This window comes from Dasypus novemcinctus, chromosome 16, assembly GCF_030445035.2.
Source record: "Dasypus novemcinctus isolate mDasNov1 chromosome 16, mDasNov1.1.hap2, whole genome shotgun sequence".
In the NCBI taxonomy this organism is placed as follows: domain Eukaryota; kingdom Metazoa; phylum Chordata; class Mammalia; order Cingulata; family Dasypodidae; genus Dasypus; species Dasypus novemcinctus.
In genome coordinates, this window is record NC_080688.1 from 26,086,994 (window position 1) to 26,109,995 (window position 23,002).

At 38.6% G+C, this 23,002-nt stretch overlaps 1 protein-coding gene across 2 annotated transcripts in view; it reads right to left on the minus strand.

The window, feature by feature from the left end:
* Positions 1–22,638, minus strand: part of NDUFV2 (NADH:ubiquinone oxidoreductase core subunit V2) — a 36,450-nt gene extending 13,812 nt beyond the window's left edge. The window contains exons 1-4 of one of the 2 annotated variants that reach the window (XM_012523559.4): positions 22,509–22,638; positions 3,670–3,735; positions 2,129–2,191; positions 1,924–2,040 (exon numbers count right to left, since the gene is read on the minus strand). In XM_012523559.4, coding sequence (XP_012379013.2) covers positions 1,924–2,040; positions 2,129–2,191; positions 3,670–3,735; positions 22,509–22,562 — 300 coding nt within the window. In that variant the 5' untranslated portion in view covers positions 22,563–22,638. Of the gene's footprint in view, positions 1–1,923; positions 2,041–2,128; positions 2,192–3,669; positions 3,736–22,493 lie in introns of both variants that reach the window. The other variant, XM_058277374.2, reaches the window with a different exon arrangement.
* Positions 22,639–23,002: the final 364 nt, after the last annotated feature.

Consider the following 23,002-nt stretch of genomic DNA (forward strand, 5'->3'; position numbering starts at 1 on the left):
GGGCATTGACATGGAGAAGAATTGAGCACTTTCTGTTAACCAATGGCAGCTGTAGGCCTTGCAGTTTTTGGTGCATTTCATCAATTTGCTGAGCATACTTCTCAGATGTTATGGTTTCGCCAGGATTCAGAAAGCTATTGTGGATCAGACCAGCAGCAGACCACCAAACAGTGACCATGACCTTTTTTGGGGTGCAAGTTTGGCTTTCGGAAGTGCTTTGGAGTTTCTCGGTCCAACCACTGAGCTGGTCCTTGCCAGCTGTTGTACAAAATCCACTTTTTGGCCCACATAACAATCTGATCAAGAATGGTTCATTGTTGTTGCACAGAATAGAAAAGGCGACACTTCAAAATGACGATTTTTAAAATTTTTTGGTGAACTCATGAGACACCTACTTATCGAGCTTTATCACCTTTTCAATTTGCTTCAAATGCTAAACAACTGTAGAATGGTCAACTTCCTGTGTAGTTGTATAAGGATCAGCTTCGATGATTGCTCTCAATTGATTACTGTCGACTTCCCATGGCCAGCCACTATGCTCATCTTCAAGGCTCTGGTCTCTTTTGCAAAACTTGAACCACCACTGCACTGTACATTCATTAGCAGTTCCTGGCGAAATGCATTATTGATGTTGCAAGTTGTCTCCACTGCTTTATGACTCATTTTGAACTCAAATAAGAAAATCGCTCGATTTGCTTTTTGTCTAACATCATTTCCATAGTCTAAAATAAATATAAAATTAACAGCAAGTAGCAAGTCATTAGCAAAAAAAAACAAAGCAGGAAATGCACATTAAAATGATGCATAACATAACCGATTTATTAAAGAATACATGCCAATATCAAGCAACAAATTTCAACAATGCAAAACTGCAATTACTTTTGCACCAACCTAACAGGAAAATCCTGAACAAAATATTAGCAAACTGAAGAACATTAAAAGGAGTATAGACCATGACCAAATGGGATTTCTCCCAGGATTGCCAGGGTAATTCAACAATAAGAAAATTAAATAGTTAAAATATCACATTAAAAGAATGAAAGGTGAAAAACCACATGTTCCTCTCAACTGATGTAGAAAAGGCATTTGACAAAATCTAGCACTCTTTCTTGATAAAAGCAGTCAGAAAACTAGGAAAAAAAGGGACCTTCTTCAACATGATAAAGGGCATATATGAAAATCCACAATTATGATCATACTGAACAGTGAAAAAGACTGAATACTTTCCCCCTAAGATCTAAAACTAGACAAGGAGGCCTACTTTCATCAATGCTATTCAACACGTCACCAGAAGTTCTAGTCAAAACTTTGAGACAAGAAAAAGAAACAAATATATTTAAAAGATTTCACCACTGTAAAGCTTTCATGGAATTTCAAACATTTTATCTTTTTATACTTAATTCTTACACTATTTCCCCCTCTCTCTGAATTCCTTTACAATCTTTGTTCCCTAAGCAAATCCTTGACTAAGTTCTTTGGGTCTTTTCTGTCATACCCTCTCATCTTCTGCAGTCTCCCTTAAGTATGATCTTGTCACCCTCAGGTAGTCCTATGCTGCCCTCTTATATCTCTTCTCACTAGCTGTGAGCAGATACTTTTGTAATTCTAGTGTTTAAATATTACATTAATTTTCTTGGCACCAAATTATACACATTTGGGACCTCTTATCTTTATTATGACCATTTCCCTTAAAAAGGGGAGGGGGAACCTCTCTTTCATTATAATGTAGCTGCCTTTTTTTACTTCTCTGCATTACTAAAGGAACTAATAAAAACACAATTCTCCTGTGAGGTTAAGTGGTTGAAGTACTCCATACACCTAAATTCTGGCATTAATGATTATCAGAGGAATTTTCTACAAAAGGAGGTTATCATACAAAATCTCTTTCCTCTTTTCAAAAGAAGGCAAAAATGAATTCAATACCTTGTTCATAGCAGAGATGGGCAACCATCCATTCTGTCTTTGGGCTAAATCCAGGACTGGAAGCACAGCTGCCGCTTTATGCCCATCTGGATAATTTTTCACAATTGCCTCTATCCTCTACATTAAAAAAAAAAAGCACCTCATTTATATACCTGGAAAACACTAAATATCTTATAGATTAATTATAATGTTGATTGAGTCATACCTTATAGTTTTCTGGTGTAAAATCAAAAGGAGTATCTGGGTTATTCTCAGGAGTATCTCTGTGCTACACAAATAAAATAAAAAGGTTTTCCAAAATTATCAAAATTCCCTCAAAAGTGTGATAACTTCTGAACATTATTATACTAGTACTGATTAGTTTAATATCTTCATTCTCAATCTACCCTTTCATCACAAAGAGCGACTGAACTAATGACCTAATACACATTTGTTGAGTATGACAGGAGTGGGATATGACAAAAACAATTTTAACTGATTTCAAAATTTGAAAAAGTTTTAGAAGTACCTTTTAAATATGAAGAGAAGTCGCTTTAAGACCAGAAAAATAAAAAGCAAGCAAATGAACAAACAAAACTTAACTGGAAAATAGGATTTTCTAACTATAATTTTTAAAACATTACCAATTATTGGACTGCAAACTACATGCATTTTTCCAAAAGAATGCATTAGTAGTAGTAAGATCTACTACTTTCGAGAAGGTACAAAAGTATCATCTCTTACAAAAAAAACAGTATCATCTCTTCCCTACAGGTTCTCCATAAACAGAACCTTGCCAAGAGCAAGCTCCTTAAAAGAACCGGTCCTCTTCAAAAACTGACAAGAAAATGCACGTCAACAGGAAATCAAATGAGTCACACCGAGATTAACACTTCACTTAATGTTTTGTATGGGTGGTGAATACAGAACCCAATCCCTTGGTATGTTGACTCTCATAGTTCTGCTTTTTCAAGGACCTAAATCAAAAAGGGTAAAGAAAACGGAAACTTTGGACAATGATCTTAAATACGTGGTCATTTTGAATGTTTTAAAACAAAGATGATAAAACATAAAGCAGAAATCTACTTCTCAATATTGTGAACAGTAACTCATATATTAAGATTCAAGCTGGAAAAGAACTCAGCATACAAACAATACCACTGACACTAAATCATCATATAAATCCACTAAATTGATTTTAAACAGTACTAGATTAAAACCTGAAAACTGTACCTTGTCAGAGAAAGGGGATAACATTATTCCCTTTCTAAAAAAAAAGGGAATACTATATTTTTTATAAGATTTGTACAGTTAAGCTAGGGAGCCCATAGACATCTACCTGCCATTAAATTCTGTAAACCAATATAAAACACAAGTGCTAATGTACTCGCTATAACCTTAAAATCCTTGAGTTTCAAAGTATTGCCACTGGAAATTCCCCAGGTTATAATTTCAGAATCTTCAGTGAACCAATATGACTGATTTTATGAGCCCAAAGTATGACTAGAAATCAGGTTAGCAGTCACAAAAATGGCAACAAAAAGTCATATAAATTCTTATTTCCAGAGTTGCCCTAGTGCCAGCTTAAACTTGAGAGGTTCGGCTGGAACCATATATCTTTTGAAATGCAGTGAATTCAATTAGCTTTATTTAAATTCCCTTACTGCATTATACCAAAGACACTGGTGTTTAAAATATTTTGGATTATTATAATGGATCTACCCAAATCTACACATCTTTTCATTCTAAAGAAATCTAAGTACTTACCACAAATAAAGCTCCTCCAGCTCCATTTTGCATAGGTGTCTTATGCAAATTCCGTGTATGTCTTCCCTAAGAATCAAAAATGTTAAATGTTTCATAAATCACAAACTTTAAGAATTTAAAACAATGGAATCACTTTAAAGAAGTAAGAGATCTTAAGAAATATGGTCTAATACCCTATACCCTGCTCATCTCTATTTCAGAAGTATAGGGAAATGGAGATCCAAAAAAAGGTTATTAACTTGCCTAAGGGCAGACAAAAAAGTCAGCCGAAAAGCCAGGATGACCACCCAGATCTCCTGAGACACGGACCCTTCTTTCTACTATACTATTCTGGCTTATGTTTGGGGAGTTAATGAACCATTAACTTATGCCTCTCCCTTCTGTTGGAATCAGGCAGGATGTCAATTTTCATTTAATGTGAGTGAACCTGCATAAGAAAGTTTTTGTTCTGTACAAATTCTCTTTTTAATGCTTAACTAAATTCATTCAGAAACTTCAGACTTAAAAGTAGTTTCGGTAAGCTAGTTATGATACTATGATTAGTGCACACTGATCATGTTCAATTGTTTTGTAAGGACTCCATTTGATTACTCTCTCCATTACATTTCTCTTGCCTCTTATTCTCTCCTTCCTGTACTCTAAGAAAGCAATTCACCTATTGTCATGATAGCCTCCAATTTCAGAGTTCTACTAATCACAGATGACAGACTACTGGGTTAAACCATGCCAGGAACTGGCAAAGAGTTGGAAATACAAAGGCAAACAAAATAGAGAAGAAAGTAAAAGCAGTGTCATAACTTTTTTCATAGGTTCAAATAATACTTCAGTTGAAGGAGTAAATTTGCATGGAATAGGATTCAATTAACAACAAAAGAAGACCCATGTTGTTTATTGCAGTAAAAACGAAAGCAACTTAAAAGCCCCATCTTAGGGAAGTTTTAAATAAATACTGTCAATTACAACACTGGAATATTATCACACTAACAAAATGTTTCCTAGAAATAATATCTTCTTATTGGGTGACTGTTCTGAGGATCAAATAATACCATTTCTCTGAAATACTATATAATCTATTAAGAAATTATCACTTGCTTAGCTGGCATAGTTGGATAAAACATCTAATAACTGAAAAAAGGAAAGTTCAAGCATTGCATTTTAAAAACCAAATGCACTGTTAAAAAATTTTCAACTACTGGAGTTGAAAACCACAATAACTGAAGTGAAAAATGTCCAGGAGGGTTTCAAGTAAAGATGGGAGCTGGCAGAAAAATCAGTGAACTTGAAGACAAGACACTTCAAAAAGCCAGGCTGAGGAACAGAAAGAAAAAAGAAATAGTAAAAGCTAAAATAGCCTAAGAGCTATGGGACAACATCAAGCACACCAATATATACATTATGGGAGTCCCAGGAGAAGAAAGAGGCAGAAGGACTAGTCAAAGAAATAATGGCACAAACTTAGGAAAAGATGTGAATATGCACATCCAAGAATCTCAGAAAACACCAAACAGGAAAAACACGATACATCCTGTCATATGCTGATTACACTATGAAATGCAAAAGAGTAGGGAGAGAGTTCTGAAGGCTGCAAGAGAAAAGCAGTATGTTACATACAAGGGAGTCCCAATAAGATTTTAAGTGCTGAGGGAAGTGGATGTGGCCCAAGTGGTTAACTGCCTGCTTCCCACATGGAAGGCCCTAGGTTTGGTTCCCAGTGCCTCCTAAAAGACAATAACAACAAGCAGAACAAATCAAAAAACCAACTCAGGGGAGCCAGTGTGGCTCAGTGGCTGAGCACCAGCTTGCCACATTATAAGGTCCCATGTTCAATCCCCAGGCCCTGGTAACTCAAAAAAAGGTTGAGTGCTGATTTCTCATCAGAAACCACGGAAGAAGCCAGAAGGCTGACATATGGGAGATCCCAGGGCCTCCTAAAAGATGAGCAGATGCTGCCTATGCTGCAATGAGCTACACACTGCTGACCCCGCCACAATGAGCTGGATGCTGCTGCCCCCACTGCAACGAGCAGATGGCACAAGCCAGCAGACACTGCAGTCTGCAGGGAGCGGATGTCACTTAGGCTGTCAGGCACTTGCCTTTCATTGGGAGGTTCTGGGTTCAGTCCCCAGTGCATCCTGGGTAAGGTGAGCAAACAGTGAGCCGACAAAGAAAGAAAAATAAATGAATACATCTTTTTAAAAAAAGGCAGTGAATGGCAGAATGGATAAAAAAAAGCATGATCCAACTATATGCAGTCTACAAGAAACTCATCTTAAAGTAAAATATTACAAGTAGTTTGACAGTGAACAGATGGAAAAAAAATTACCATGCAAGTAAGTAACCAAAAGAGAGCTGGGGTGGCTATACTATCAGATAAAAAGGACTTTCAGTCAAAAACAGTTATGAGGAACAAGGAGAGCCATATACTGATAAAGGGGACAATGCAACAGGAGATATAACAATTACAAATATATATGCACTGAACAGCAGAGGCCCAAAATTTATGAAGCAAATATTGACAGACACAAAGGGAGAAATTGGTTGTTCTACATTAAGAGTAGGAGACTTTAACCCACCATTCTTGATAATGGATAGAACATCTAGTCAGTAGATCAATAAAGAAGTATGGGGCTTGAATGATACACTAAACCAACTAGACCTTACAGACATAATACACATTCTTCTTGAATGCACATGGATCATTCTCTAGGATAGACCAGATGATAGGTCACAGAACAAGTCTGGATAAATTCAAAAATAGTGAAACCATACAAATATAGTCTACAACCACAACAGAATGAAGCTAGAAATCAGTAACAGAGAGAAAGTGAAAATTCACAAACACGTAGAAATTAAACAACATACTCTTAAATGACCAATGGGTTAAAGTGGAAATCAGAAGCAAAGTTAGGAAATACCTTGAAGCAAATGAAAATACAACATACTAAAATCTATGGGAAGCAGCAAAGGCAATGTTGAGAGAAATTTATAGCTCTAAAGGCTTATGTTAAAAAAGACTATTATCAGAGACCTAATCTCAAAATTGGAAGAACTAGGAAAAAAAGAGCTAAACCTAAGAGAGCAGAAGGAAGGAAACAACAAAGAGATAAATGAAATAAACAAAAAATAGAGAATCAACAAAACTAAAAGTTGGTTCTTTGAAAAGACCACATGAAGAACCTTCAGATAGACTGACAAAGAAAAAAAGAGGATACAAACAACAAAAATCAGACACATAAGGGGGATATTACTACTGATCCTGCTTGGGGAAAAAAAGGAATGTAAATGGATCTACAAATTAGATAACCTAGATGAAATGGACAAATAATTAGAAACACACAAACTACCTATACTGACTCAAGAATAAATAGAAGATCTCAACAAATCAATAAGTAGTAAAGAGACTGAATCAGTAATCAAAATCTCCTAACAAAGAAAGGCCCAGAACCAGGTGGCTTCATAAGGGAATTCTACCAAACATTCCAAGAAAAATTAACTCCAATCCTGTACAAACTCTTCCAAAAAATTGAATAGGAAGGAACACTCTCTAACTCATTCTATGAGACCAGAATCACCCTGATACCACAAGAAAACTACAGACTAATATTAAGATGACTATAGATGCAAAAATTCTCAACAAAACATTAGCGAACTGAAACTAACAACATACTAAAAGAATTATACACCACAATCAAGTGCAATTTATCCCTGGTATGCAAGGATGGTACAACATAAGAACATCAATTAAAGTAATATAACACATTAACAAAATGAAGGGGCAAAACCACATGATCATTGCAATCGATGCAAAAAAGGCACTTGACAAAATACATACAGCTAGCATCCTACTTAATGCTGACACAGACTGAAAGTTTTCCCTCTAAAATCAGGAACAAGACAGGGATGCGCACTGTCACCATTGTTATTCACCACTGTAATTGGAAGTTCTTGCCAGAAAAATCAGGCAAGAAATGGAAAAGGGCACCCAAATTGGAAAGGAAACATGGGAGGTCCCGGGTTCAGTTCCCAGTGCCCCCTAAACAAGACAAGCAAACAACAAGCAGACACGTGAGAGAGCCATCTTGGGGGAAGGGGGAAAATAAAAATTTTAAAAATATATATGCTGGATGAATAAATAATTATACATTTAAAAATAAAAAGAGTAAAGGAAGAAGTAAAATTTTCCCTATCTGATGATGATCCAATATAAAGAAAATCCTGAAACATCTACAACAAAGCTGCTAGAAATAATAAATGAATTTAGCAAAGTGGTGGGGTACAAGATCAGCACCCAAAGATCAGTAGTGTTTCTACACACAAGCAATGAACAATAGGAAAAAGAATCAAAGAAAAAAATTCCTTTCACAATAGCAACCAAAACAATCAAATATTTAGGAATAAATCTAACCAAGGATGTAAAGAACTTGTACACAGAAAACTACAAAACACTGCTAAAAATTTTAAGGAAGACCTAAATATATGTAAGGACATTTCATGTCCATGGATTAGAAGATTAAATATCATTAAGATATCAATAATACCCAATGTAGTTTAAAGACTCAAAGCAATCCCAATCAAAATTTCATCACCCTTCTTTGTAGAAATATAAAAGCCAATCATATGTATATGGAAGGTAAGGGGCCCAGAATAACTAAAGCCATCTTGAAAAAGAATGAAGTTGGAGGACTCACACATCCCAATCTTAAAACTTACTACAAAGACACGGTAACCAAAATAGCATGGTACTGGTACAAGGACAGACATATAAACCAATGGAACAGTATAGAGCTCAGAAATCAACCCTCACATTTATGGCTAGCCTTTTGACAGAGTGGCAAAGACCAAAAATTTATGGGAAAGAATAAATTTTTCAACAAATGGTACAGGGAAAAATGGATTTCCATTTGCAAAAAAAAAAAAGACCCCTTACCTCACACCATATACAAAAATCCACTCAGCATAAATATATTTATGTAAATATAAATAGAACTATCACACGCGTAGAAGAAAATGTAGGGAAGCATCTCAGAACCTTGTTAGTTAATGGTTTCTTCAACTTTACTCCCAAAATGCAAAGGAAATATAGATAAATAGGACTATATCAAAAAAAAACATATAGTTCCAAACAGGACTTTATCATGAAAATAAAAACACAACTGACACAATAGGAGAAAATATGTGGAAACCACATATCTGATATAGGATTAATATCCCATATATAAAAAGAAAATCCTCCACCTTAACAACAAAAAGACCAACAACCCAATTAAGAAATGCCAAAGATTTGAACAGACCTCTCTCCAAAGAAGATATACAAATGGAAGCACATCATAAGCCATCAGGGAAATACAAATCAAAACCACAATGTGATACCATTTCATACCCACTAGAATGACTATTATAAACAGAAAATACTTGTTGGGGAGGATGTGGAAAAACAGGCATACTCATTCATTGCTGGTGGCAATGTAAAATGGTGCAGCCATTGTGGAAGACAGTTTGGCAGTTCCTCAGAAAGCTAAGTACAAAACTATCATATGCCCTAGCAATCTCACTACTAGGTATATATCCAAAAGAACTGAAAGCAGGGGTTCAGGTCAATATTTGCAAACTGATGTTCATAGTGGCATTATTCACAATTGTCAAAAGATGGAAGTAACCCAAGTATTCATCACCCGATGACTGGATAAGTAAAATGTACATACATACAATGGAATATTATTCAGCTGTAAAATGGAATGAAGTCCATGCGATAGCATGGATGGACCCTGAAGGTATCATTTTGACTGAAATAAGCCAGACTCAAAAGGAATAATAAGAAAATTCACAGAATCAAAATCTAGAATGTCAGTTACCAGGGATACAGTAAAGGGATAGGGAATGGGAAGTTCAGCTTAAAATGTGCAAGATTCCTATCTGGAATGATGGAAATGTTTTGGTAATGGATGGTGGTGATGGTAGCATGATACTGTGAATGCAGTTAACAGCACTGAAATATTTAATATATTGAATATTAAAAGGAAAACTGTTATATTGTATAAATGATAACAGAATAATTTTTTTTTTTTAAATCCATAGAACTATACTACACAGTAGTCATAAGTTAAACCATGGACTTCAATTGATAGTACAATTATTAAAATATGCTATTATCAATTATAACAAATACTCTACACCGATGCAAGGTGTTGATGGGGAGGGTGGTATATAGGAATCCAGAATTTTATGCGTGATTGTTCTGTAAACCCATAACTTCTCTAAAGAAGGAAAAAAAAGGGAAACAATGCTTTAAAAAAATACTATCTTTCTGATACTGGTGATAATGGTTCAAAGTAGATTAATATTAAATATCTTCTAGTAAAGGAAGTGTCAATTTCATCTTTTCCACAAAACATTCTAACATCTCTGAAATTAGGATGTATTAGTATCTAATAATATTCCAGAAAGCAAAGCAGTTAAAAGCCCAGTTCCAGAACCAGTTTCTTCATTTGTACAATGGGGATAATTACAGTACATACTTCATAGAGTTGTTCTGAGAATTAAGAGACGATCAAACTAAAGTGCTTAATGCAGTGCACATGGTAAATACTATATTAGTATTACCCATAATTAGCTATTATTAGTATTATGACAAGCGCTATAAGTCAGGCACTAAGCTTTGTACACACTAATTAATCTTCTCAACCTTCCTTCAAGGTGAGTATTATTTCCAGAAAACAGATTTAAACCAGTTATGGGACCTCCTCAAACATACATCACTAATTTGAGGCAGGGCTTACATTAGGTCTTAGGGCTATATGACTGCAAAGGCCATGACTTATGGTTAGCTACTGGTATGTGATTATTTTCCTTGATGGCATCGAAGCTCTACAGAAAGAGAGATCCAAGAAACCAAGGAGTTTTAGGAGAGAAACCAAGCAGGCATATATAGGGAGACAGATTAGAAAGAACAAACTGCCTGCCTTGATTCACAAGGTTGCTACTTAGAGAGAGAAGTATAGATATATGTACTCTACTTAAAACAAGTTATGTACTGGGTTTGTTTGGTTTTGTTTTTGTTTTGTTTTGCTTTTAATCACTGCTACCCTTCTATTTCTGCAGAACACCTGAATAGATATACACTAGTATAGCATTTGAACAACTTAATATCAATGGCTCCAGTTTACCTCTTCAAAATAGTGGAAAAGGGGCTCAGATAATTTGTTTATGAAAGGAAGCAAAAAAATGAGAATAACCCCCTTTTTCAACTCACAACTGTTATTAAACCATATCAAATTATTCCCATTAAAACCATTCTCGAAGCTGCCTTAGTTTGTCTTTTAGTTTCTCTTTCATTAATTGTGGAATCATACATACAATATAAAACCTCCCCGTCCCAACCCCGAAGCATACTATCTGATGGGATTAATCACATTGACTATGTTGCAGTACCCTCTTCACCATACAGAACTTTCTCTTTACCCCAAAAAGAAATCCTACACTCATTTTGCATTAACCCCCACTGCCCCCACCCTTCACCCCTGGTAGTATGTACTCTTACTTTGTTTCTATAAGTTAGCATATATTGTGGTATTTTCTTTGTGTTACCATGGGGCTTAAACTTAACATCCTAAATATTTAACAATGTCATTTACTTTGATACCAATCTAACAACTTCAATAGCATACATAAACTATGTTCCTAAACTCCTCCCTTTATATAATTACCCCTTTATGTAATTCTTGTCACAAATGACATACGTTATAAATCCAAAGCTCTTGATTTATCATTTTATTTTATACATATGCCTTTCAGATTCTATTAGAAATAAAAAGTGGAGTTATAACTCAAACACAATTGTACTGGCATTTATATTTATCCATGTCATTATCTTTACTGGAGATCTTATTTCTTAATGTGGCTTCAGTCAAATGTCTATTGTCCTTTCCTTCCAAACTGCAGAACTTTCTTTAGCATCATCTTTTGTAGGACCAGTCTAGTGGTGACAAACTTCCTCAGCTTTTGCGTATCTGGGAATGTCTTAATCCCTCCTTCATTTCTGAAGACAGTTTTGCCCAACACAGAATTCTTGGTTGACAAATATTTCCTTTCAGCCTTCCCACTGCCTTCTTGCCACCATGGTTTCTAATGAGAAATTAGCATTTAATCTTATTAGGTTCCCTTGTATGTGATGCATTGCTGCTCTTGAGGCTTTCCAAATTCAATCTTTGGCATTTGATAATTTGATTATAATATGGTGTGGTGTAAATTTACTCAGGTTTATCCTGTTTGGAGTTTGTTTAGGCTCTTGGATGTATATATTCACATCTCTTGTTAATTTGGGAAGTTTTCAGCCAATATTTCTTTTAGTATTCTATCTGCCCCTTTCTCTCTTCTCCTTGTGGGACTCCCAAAAATCTAAATACTGGCATGCCTAATGGTGCCCCACAGGTTTCTCAGGCTCTACTCACTTTTCTTCATTCTTTCCCCTTTCTGCTCCTTGCAGCTTTTGCATGCCGTCTGCTCTCTGTGTCCATTCCCTGCAGGCTCTTGTGTATTCTTGCTCATCTCCCTTCTGTTTGTTGTGTCACCTTGCTGAGTCGGCGCTCCACAGGCTCTGCGGGCCAGGGGTGCTCCACAGCGTGTGGGAGAGTCTGCCTTCACAAGGAGGCCCCAGCACACGAACCAAGGGCCTCCTATACAGTAGGAGGGAGCGCCTCTGATTGAGCCACAGCTGCTTCCCAGGCACTTAATCTTACCAAGATTCCCTTGTATATGATGCTTTGCTTTTCTCTTGCTGCTTTCAGAATCCTCTTTATCTCTCATATTTGTCATTCAGAAGAGTAGATGTCTTAAGATAGGTCTATTTGGATTTATTCTGTTTGGGGTGTATTGTCCTTCTTGGATATTGATATTTCTGTTCTTCATAAGGGTTGGGAAGTTTTCAGTCATTATTTCCTCAGATATTCTTTCTGCCCCTTTTCCAGTCTCTTCTCCCTCTGGGACACCAATAATGCCTGTTTGTACATTTCGTGTTGTCACGAAAAGTGTTCCACTTTTTCCATTCTCTTTCTGTTTTCCTGTCTTTTCCGGTTCAGATATTGCCTTCAAAGTCGCTAATTCTGTCTTCAAGCAATTCAAATCTGCTCCTGCGTGCCTCTAATGTATTTTTAATCTCATCCATTAGTGTCTTTCATTCCCATAAGGTCTGTTACTTTTCTTTGCAGGCTTTCAAATTGTTCTTTATGCTCTCCCACTGACTTCTTAACATCCTTTATCCCTTTAGTCATGTTTTCTATAAATTCTTTGAAATGATTTAGGAGAGTTGTGTGGTTATCACTGATTGTCCTAAATACCGTTATCTCTTCAGGATATTTGGTTTGTTCTTTTGGCTGGGCCATTTCTTCCTGTTTCCTAATATAGCTTATAATTTTTTGCTGATGTCTAGGTACCTGAATATGTTGGTGAATTTACTCTGATGGCTAATTTCTCTCTTGCCTATTTTTTTTTCCACAGCGTTTTTTTGATACTTGGTTCGACTTATTCTCCGTCTTTAAAATTTCCCAGCTTAAATTTTCAAAATCAGGCCAGGGACTCACTAGTGGGGTGCAGATTTTCTCCCAGGGGTTAGACAACAAAGCGTGAACTGTTTTTGTCCATGCATTTTCCAAACTGGTCAGCAGATGGTGCAAGATAGCACACCTCTCCACTGAGGTGTTTCAGTTTCAGCTTTGCTGTGTTCCAGTGTTGACTATCAATAGTGGAGATTCAAAGCAGATTCTGCTAGCCAAATTCACTGAAAATAAAATACCCCAACCTCCCCTCCCTTTTCCCTTGAAACAGAAAGATGTCTGTTCCCTTCAGCTGGCTGCAGGGAGCCAGGGGTTTTACCCCAGCATAATATCTTGGGGTTGGAGGAGAGGAGCCTTCCCAGCTGCCACAAGGGGCTTTGTAAATCACTTTGTCGTTTTGGCTTCTTTGTCTCTCTGTACTTCACTCTTCTTGGAGTTGTGTGGCATTGTCCCCAAAGCAGTTACCTCAGACCACTTTTGCCTCTTTCTCCATTGCTTTTGTGAGAGCATTCAGCTCTGCCTGTTAGTCCACTGCCATCTTTCCACAATCCTCTTTTTTTCCTTTTGAGGTATTGGGGCCAGGGATCAAACCTGGGACCTCGTATGTAGGAAGCCGGCACTCAACCACTGAGCACATGGGCTCCCCTGAGCTGTTTATGGTTTTTCCATTTGTTTGCTTGTTTGTTTTTGTTTTGTTTTAAGGAGGCACTGGGAACCAAACCCGGGACCTCCCATGTGGGAAGCAGGCACTCAACCACTTGAGCCACATCTGCTCCCCAAAACCTAGATGTTTTGATATTTTAGTGTATTATCATTGGAATTTAGATTCTGAGTCATCTGTTCCTTCAGTTTGTTTCTAAGCTAGTATTCCAATAACAGTTTTTCCTTGAATGTGAGCTGCTATCAAAAATAATAAAAAAAAGGAAAAAAAAATGCCTTTCCTTGTCCTTGCAGATTGACCAGTGATTGTTCTCCTTCAGGATATGTTTGGAAAATAGCCTCAGGCCAAAGTATGGGGGCCTCCCAAATACTTTCTGTGTAGGTGGCCTATCTTGGGCATGTTGTGTGTAGCCCTGGGAATTCCCATGTTTACACAGTTCCAAATGTCTCCTCTTCCTTAGGAAACAGTTTCCTCACGGACTAAGCACTGTCCTACAGCCAACAATCCCTTGTTCCACGCAGCACAACTGGACTGCTCACCCAAAGCTTCTGTAGGAAAGCTCGGTGAGCCACCTTCTATAAGCAGGACAAGTTCTGGGAGAGTCAGCCCCTCAGGCCACCAATAGACAGGGAGGGTCAGACACATGTGCAAAAGGGTTATCCTGCTCCTTAGGAACCAGGACCGGGGATCAGTTATGCAAGTGTGGGCCAGCTCCACACACAGCTGCTGAGGAGGGAGGGAGGGGCCAACCAGGGTGCTAGGAGAACCTTTTTCTTGATTCCGCCCTCACCTTTACTACAGTCTTTTAACTATTCCCTGAAGCTTTTAGAAAGACGTTTCTGCCAGTTTCTGCTAGCCGTTCAAAGTTTCTATGGAGGAATGAGCCCTAAAGCGTCTTACACCACCATCTGATCTGCCCTAATTTTTGTTATCTTTTAAGAACTTCACCTATTTTATGTGTTTTAATATCCATGTCAGACATTTTCAATAAACGAATAAATAAAATTATAAAATATAAATTAACATCCTTACCTACTTAATGGGCCCTTCAGATTCAAAGGGACTGCATGAATGGGATATCAGAACCAGGAAAAAACAACTTAGATAACGTGGACTAATTCAAAGAGTAAGCTGAAATTTCCCCCTCCTCCTCATTAGACTGAAATGGCTTTAACATAGCCTATGAATTACAACTGAAAATCCAAATAACTTTTTTAAAATCAAGAACATACCCAACCCTGAATTGTACATTTAAAAGTGGTTAAAAGGAGAAACTTGTATTAAATAAGTTAACGCAATTTAAAACGTTTTAAAAATTAAAAGAAATTTTAAAAGAACATACCCTGATGCAAAGCAGAATTAATGATGATTTTCAATTGTAGCTTATTCTTTTTCAGTGTGTTTCAAAAGGAATGGAGGGAAGCGGATTTAGCCCAAAGGATAGGGCTTACCACACGGGAGGTCCAAGGTTAAAACCCAGGGCCTCCTGACCCATGTGATGAGCTGGCCCACGCGCAGTGCTAATGCACGCAAGGAGTGCCATGCCACGCAGGGGTGTCCCCCGCGTAGGGGAGCCCCACATGCAAGGAGTGCGCCCCGTAAGGAGAGCCACCCAGCACCAAAAAAAAAAGTGCAGCCTGCCCAGGAATGGTGCCGCACACACAGAGGGTTGATGCAGCAAGATGATGCAACAAAACAAGACACAGATTCTGGGTACCACTGACAAGAATACAAGCAGACACAGAAGAACACACAGCGAAGGGACACAAAGAGCAGACGACTGGGGGGGCGGGGAGGGAGAGAAATTTTTAAAAAAAGGAATGGAGAAGATTTACATCAGGCAAATTTTGTATTTTCTTTGGATTCAAGCTTTCTATTAAGCACTTCTACGTATCTTTTTTTTACTGACTCCTCAAAAATCTATTGTTAGTTACTATTATTTTCCTTTTGGAGTCAAAGAAACTGAAGCCTGAAGACCGTAACTTATCCCAAACCACACAATTAATGACAGAGATGGGTTTTTGAGCCCAGGCACTTTTGACTCTAAGAATTATGCTCCTTCAATAGTGTAAAATGACAAAAATAAAAATTGTATATTCTTCCACCCATTCCCTGAAAACAGGGTCCCTTAATGATCTTTCACGGATCTTACTCTTTTCTAGAGGTTTTTCTTTTGCTCAATCACTGATAGTATCCAACTCTGCCCACCTTTCAGTTCTACCAGACATCTGCAGTACACTAGGCCACAGTCAGCCAGGGGAACTCAATAAGAAACAAGGAAGCTATAAGACAAAACTAACAGAATCAGTAACTTAGTTAGTCAGAAAGTAAGGTTAAGGTCAGACAATTTAAAAAACAGTCTTTTCAATTATTAGCAGTCAATTTAGGCAAAGAATTTACTTTTTATCTATTATATCTACAGATTAAACCCACAGTGTATATATGCACCTGCGCAGGATTACAACTCGTGTGGAAACAGGTGCTAAGTCAAAAGTGATGTTTGATCTCTCCTACTTCTTCCCCATTGTTCCTTAATACTTGCCAGATTATTACCTACAGATCCCCCAATTACCAACTCTTGCAAAGGCCATTTCTTTTGGATGTCTAGCACAAATGTATACAAACAAAACGAAAGGCTCCTACCAAAATTAGTGCCCACTTTACATTTACTTATTTGAAAAATAAGATTAAAGTTTTTCGATGAGATTTATGTTAATAAGTGATTTATGTTAATAAAGTAGATGAAGATTTAATAGTAAATGTGAAATCTATTTCAAGAGTAAGCATAATAAATACAAATGCTTACAGTATCAGATACTATACAAAACATTACAAATACTATAACTCATTTACTCTGAACAGGAATTAGCATCATGCTTAGATTTACAGATGAGAAAACTGAGGTTCAAAGAAGGGGGTAAGGGGGGAAATGTTCACTATAACATACAAGTGGATAAATGAAAAGCCATAATCAAGCACAGATTTTCTTCACTTGGATACATGCCTTTACCACTTTAAGCTTTGCTGTATTTCAAATATATTAGGAAGGTTTTACAAAGGTCCTCCAATTAAAAGTCTATCAATATTTTAACTAAAAATGTCAATTCAGATTTTAAAACTGTGATTTTCCCAGGCAAATCAAATGTAGTCCAATTTTATATTATAGAAAAGGTACATGAACAGCCCAGGTACTAAAAGAGCATTACAGATAATGAGAACCATATTAATAATTCCAGCCATTTTGATCATAAATTAAACAAAACATTCTTTGGATATCTAAAATCAATAATACAGGCCAACACTCAACTGTTCTAAGAACAGGAATAATTCATAGAAATAAAATGCCCAAATATCATTTTAGTCAACAGACCTTGGTATACTTTATCTTTACCAATTACTGTAATCCTGGGCACGGTGCTCGCAGCTCTGCACCCAGGTTTCCTCATCTATAAAATAACAACACTTATCTATTTTTAAATGTTTTTATGAACATCAAATGAGACAAAGTGTTTAGTATAATGTCATTAGTACTCTGTACTAACAAATGTTATCTACTATTATTATTATTAGAGTTTTAACAGCAACACTAGTTCCCCATTATCTTTTTTCTCATAGCAGGACAGGATGAGGAATTTTAAAAGAAGTGAAATTTCTAAAACGCTACTGCAGGAAACAAAAACAGTAAAAAAAAGGTCAAACAATGGGACTCAATAACCTAATAAACAGATGAGGCTCTAAGTAATTAAGAGTTGACTGTATGCACAACACAGTGAACACTAAGTTAAACCATGGACTATAGATAATACTACAAATATAAAAATGTATTATCATCAATTGCAAAAACTGTAAAACACCAATGCAAGGTGGTTAATAGGGTGGCATATGGAATGGTGTGTGTGTGTGTATATATATAGTATGATTGTTCTGTAAACCCAAAACTTACTCTAATAAAAAAATTAAAACAATGTCTATAAGAGCAAACCTCCATTTTCAAAATGTTAAAAGATTTAAGAAGTTTTGGTTTAAACAATTACTGGTAAAGTCTAAGGACAAACTTTTCAGTTTAAATTGAGAAACAAACACAAGCAAATGCTGTACAAATTTAAATTGCTTTATTTAATAGTCCTAAGCACTAATACTCAGATAAGCATATATCATTTAAAATTTAATTTAATACGGGGAAGCGGATTTGGCTCAACTGATAGAGTGTCTGCCTACCACATGGTAAGTCCAGGGTTCAAACCCCGGGCCTCCTGACACGTATGGTGAGCTGGCGCACGCGCAGTGCTGATGCACACAAGGAGTGCCCCCCCACGAAGGGGTGTCCCCTGCGTAGAGGAGCTCCACACACAAGGAGTGCGCACCATATGAAAAAAGCGCAGCCTGCCCAGGAGTGGCACCGCACACATGGAGAGATGATGCAGCAAGATGATGCAACAAAAAGAGACACAGATTCCCTGTGCCACTGACAAGAATGACACAGAAGAACACACAGCAAAGGGACACAGAGCAGACAACGGGGGGGGGGGATAAATAAAAAATAAATCTTAAAAAAATAAAAATAAAATTTAATATATTTATCTCTAAGAGACCAAGTATTTTCTAAAACATGCTAGGTGATTCTTTTTTTTAATCAGGTTTGGGAACTACTGCTTTAGATCCTGTTCTTAACTGATATCCTAATTCATAGTTCATGGATTTTACAAATGATTTTCAAAAATGCCAATGAGGGAAGCAGACTTGGCCCAATGGATAGGGCGTCCGCCTACCACATGGGAGGCCCGTGGTTCAAACCCCAGGCCTCCTTGACCCGTTTAGAGCTGGCCCATGCGCAGTGCTGATGCGCCCAGGGAGAGCCCTGCCATGCAGGGGTGTCCCCCGCGTAGGGGAGCCCCATGCACAAGGAGTGCGCCCCAGACGGAGAGCTGCCCAGCGTGAAAGAAAGCGCAGCCTGCCCAAGAATGGCGCCACACACATGGAAAGTTGACACAAGAAGATGACGCAACAAAAAGAAACAGATTCCTGGTGCCACTGGTAAGGACAGAAGCGGTCACAGAAAAACACACAGAATGGACACAGAGAGCAGACAACTGTGGGAGGGGGGGAGGATTGAGAAGTAAAATAAATAAAAATCTTTTTTAAAAAATGCTAATGAACTCAAGAACACGAAAAAGAAATGCCAGGCCATCTTTTCCAACCCAGGATATATATGTTGGAAATACTAAGGACTATACATAATAACCATTATTAAGGAACTTCCTTCTCCACACTTCAAAAGGTTCAAGTCATAAGCTACATAACACTATAAATGTAACCAAGTGAACATGGAATGACATTACCTGTATTTTTCAACCTGTGTAATTTTTTCATGGTATGACCATATCCTTGGAACAGAGAATAACAGGGAATAATGGCCTTCCTAAAATCCCCACATTCTAACCTTCATAACCTGTGAATAGGTTATTTAGAAAAGGAGAATTACAGTTTCAAATAGAATTAAGACTGCTAATCAAATGACTATAAAATAGAGAGATTATCCTGGATTAATCGAGGTGGGCCCAATGCAATAGCAAGGGTCTTTAAAAATGGAAGGAGGAGGCAAAAAGAAAATATGATGATGGACAGAAGCAGGTTCAGGATGATATAATGTGAAGAAGACTCAATCTCACTGGCTTTGAAGGTGGAGAAAGGGGGCCAATGAGCCAAGGAGTGTCGGCTGCCTCTAGAATGCGAAAAAGGCAAGAAACCAGGTTCGCTCTAGGTCCTCCAGAAAGGTACACTGACTTGCCAACACCTTGATTTTAGCCCAGTGAGACCAGTGTCAGATGTTTAAGTACAGAATCGTGAGAATATAAATTTGGGTAGTTTCAAGTCATCAAGTTTGTGGTAATTTGTTACAGCTGCAATATAAAACTAATACAATGCCTATTGTTTCATTTTAAAAGAGAGAGTCCTTGCACTAAAATGTAGATACTGTGGGACATTGCAAACTCAGGTTTTAAGAATCTCTAATAGAAAGGAGAAAACATTTTTCATTCTATAAATCTTAAAATTTCGAATGAAAAATGTCACCACAGAAGGTTCTGCTTCTAGTATGGCCAAGTAGACATCATCAGGCCAATCCAATGAATGACAGCTATAACTTCGGGATAAAACATTTTTAAAAATAAACTTTTGAAGGCACTGGAGCACAGTCCAAAATCCATGTGGAAAAAAGCACTAAGTTATCTTTTTTTTTCCCCTTTCTTTCTTTATAGCTTCTAACCTGAAAGCAGGTTCCTGTCTGAGCAGCTAAAGCTCCAAGAAAAAAACATGCAGTCCTAATGGTTTGAAGAACCTGAGGACAGAGTTTCGGCCAACCTCAGGCAGGAGAATGAAAGTAATGTGGGAAATCCCAAAAAAGGAAAAGCTAGAGAGGGGGAACTCCAAATTCTGTGTATAAACTCTATCCATATCTCTGGCTGACCCCTAAACCATGTATTTGCATGGGGTGGATTCCAGGCAGTTCAGCTAAATAAAATACCAAAATTTGAACTGCAGCCCTCTATCACTAAAAAGGAGAGAGAGATTGAAGTTTGAGTTCAATTAACTGCCTGCTATAACAATAAAACATACTTTGGATAAACAAAGAATCCAGAGCTTCTAAAACATACAGTTCACAATGTCCAGGATACAATCCAAAATAACTCAGCATAGGAAAAAAAGGGAAACCACCACTGATTTTCAAGAGAAAGAGATTACCAGACAAAAATTTTAAAGCAGCTATAACTGTGCTCCAGAAAAAGGAAAATATCCTCATAATGAAGATAGAAATATATTAAATATTTATTGGGCACATACTACATACCAGGTACAGTTTGTAAAAAAGAAAATTAAATTGCAGAAACTAACATAAAAATGTTCTCCACTACATGAAGTTACTGTTGTTTTTCATTGTTTAAATTGCTTTTCAATTCAAACCTCTAACCCCTTCACCTCAAAAACAAAACAAGCAATAAGATATCTGTACTCTTCTTCCCCAACGTTTCAACTAATAGACAAGTTGTGATTTCCATCACCTCTTGCCTAGGATTCTCCAAGTCTCTCATCTATTTAGTCTCCCAACCTTTGGCTCCAGGGAAACCCATTCCACCCTCAGTCCTACCCAGTGATCCATCCAAAACAAAAAATTGACCATGTCCCTCTGCTGCTTAAAACCTTTCGCTGACTCCCCACTGCCTTGTCAATAGCTTGGCCTGCAAGGAGCTCTTAAGATCTGGCCTCTGACCTACCTCTTATTTCATCTCAGAATACACCTTACTTCAAACAGTTGAATCCAGCAACACCTGCCAACATCAGCAGTCCTTTCCACCTCTAATACTCTCTCCCAATCCACCTAAGAGGTTAGCATTACCTTCAAGAAAAATCTTATCCCACTTTCAAACCAAATTTAATGGCCCTATCCATAAATCTAATGTACTTTTACATTGTATCACATTTACCTTCATTTAAGAGTCCCTCTTACATTAGACCAACAATTCCACAAGAACAGGGACTAAGCGCTATTATAAAAATTGAATTGTATAAAGTAAATACTTAGCACAGTGGTTGGCATATCGGAAGTCAACAAATGTTACCTATCCTTAACATCCACATTATTCACTGGAGCCACAGCAGCAGGATTTCAAGTGTTTATTGAAACTACACTAAACTGCAAACTTAGAGTATTCTCATTTTACAACTGAGGAAACTTAAGATTAGGATGAACAGCCCAAGGTTACATACCGTGACCTTGATCCAAACTCGCTTCTAATTACCAAAGTTTTATCTCCCTATCTTCTGCCGAGGACTGACCCAACATTTCTACTTTTCCCCTAGAAAGAAGAGTAAGATTTTTGTCCAGTAAATGCCCCGTTGTGAATATCGTCATTACTGGAATCTGCTTTTTAAAATTAACTTATGTTTCTACTTCTCTGAGACTCGATTTCCCTGCCTACAACCAGACGCCCTTGAAGGATCTCAAAAGCTCAAGCTCTAAAAGTCCTACGATTCCTTAGGTGGGTGTAGTATTCGCGGTGCTGATTATTTACCGAGCATTTCCGATATACAAGCACAATTGATCAAATGAAACAAACACTGGTCAACCTTCTCATGACTAAGGAAGCGCTCAGTAATTGCTATACCGAAAAGAACAGAGCTTACACTCCGCAGTGTTCTCCAGTACGCTGCAACCTTCAGCGCCAAGGTCACCAGGGCTGGACCTGCAAAGCGCCTTCTCCCACGAGGGCGGGGTTCTGGAGCGCAAAGCTACCAGACCCCGGGCAGGCCTCCGCTCCCGGTGGAACCCAAGAGCGAAAAACAGACCACCACGCGACCCCTCCTCCACCATCTCGGCCAAACGAAACGAACTCCGCGCCCTCGTGGGGCAGCCACGCACTGGCCGCAGCTGCATTCGCCCACCCTGCCCCGGAGCTCCCTCCCCGCTGGGCAGCGGCCGGGCGGCCGGGGGCTCGAGGGCGAAGGCCGCAGTGTTCCCCCGCCGCCTGCCAGGCCGGTCCCGAGCCAGGACTTTCCAGGGCCCAAACACACGAAGGCGCGGACAGCGCAAGAAGGGCGACGGCGGCGCGCGAGCTCACCCCGAGCCTCCTTACCCACTGGGCGGTGAAGCCCGCCGCCCGGGCCCGGAGCGTCGCGGAGAAGAACATGGCGGGCCAACTCGTTCGCCTTCCCCCTCCCGACGCGCCCGGCCGAGTCCGGCGCGAGCGCGGGGACGCACGGCGTGCGCGCCCCCCAGCCCGGGCGCCGCGCGCGCCGCCGCCGGCGCCGAGACGGCAGAGGCCGGCGGGGGCGCGCGGGGAGCGCGCGGCCGCGAGCCTGGTGGGCGAAGACTTCCTGAATCCTGCCTTTGAACGCCTGGGTGCGGCGGTGGCTCCCCGGGTTCCCGGGACGTGAAGCGCCGCCCTGGGTTCCTTCGGGCGCCGTCCTGGAGAGCTCTGTGAGAATTTAGCCCACTTCCTTTTTTCATTGTGTTTACGTGGTTGTTTTTTCAACAAAACTATCTTTTCGAGATGAGTGGCCGACATATTTAGGGGAGGAAACGATGGGAGTAAGGGAGCGTGGGAGATAAAGCGTGATAGCTCACTAC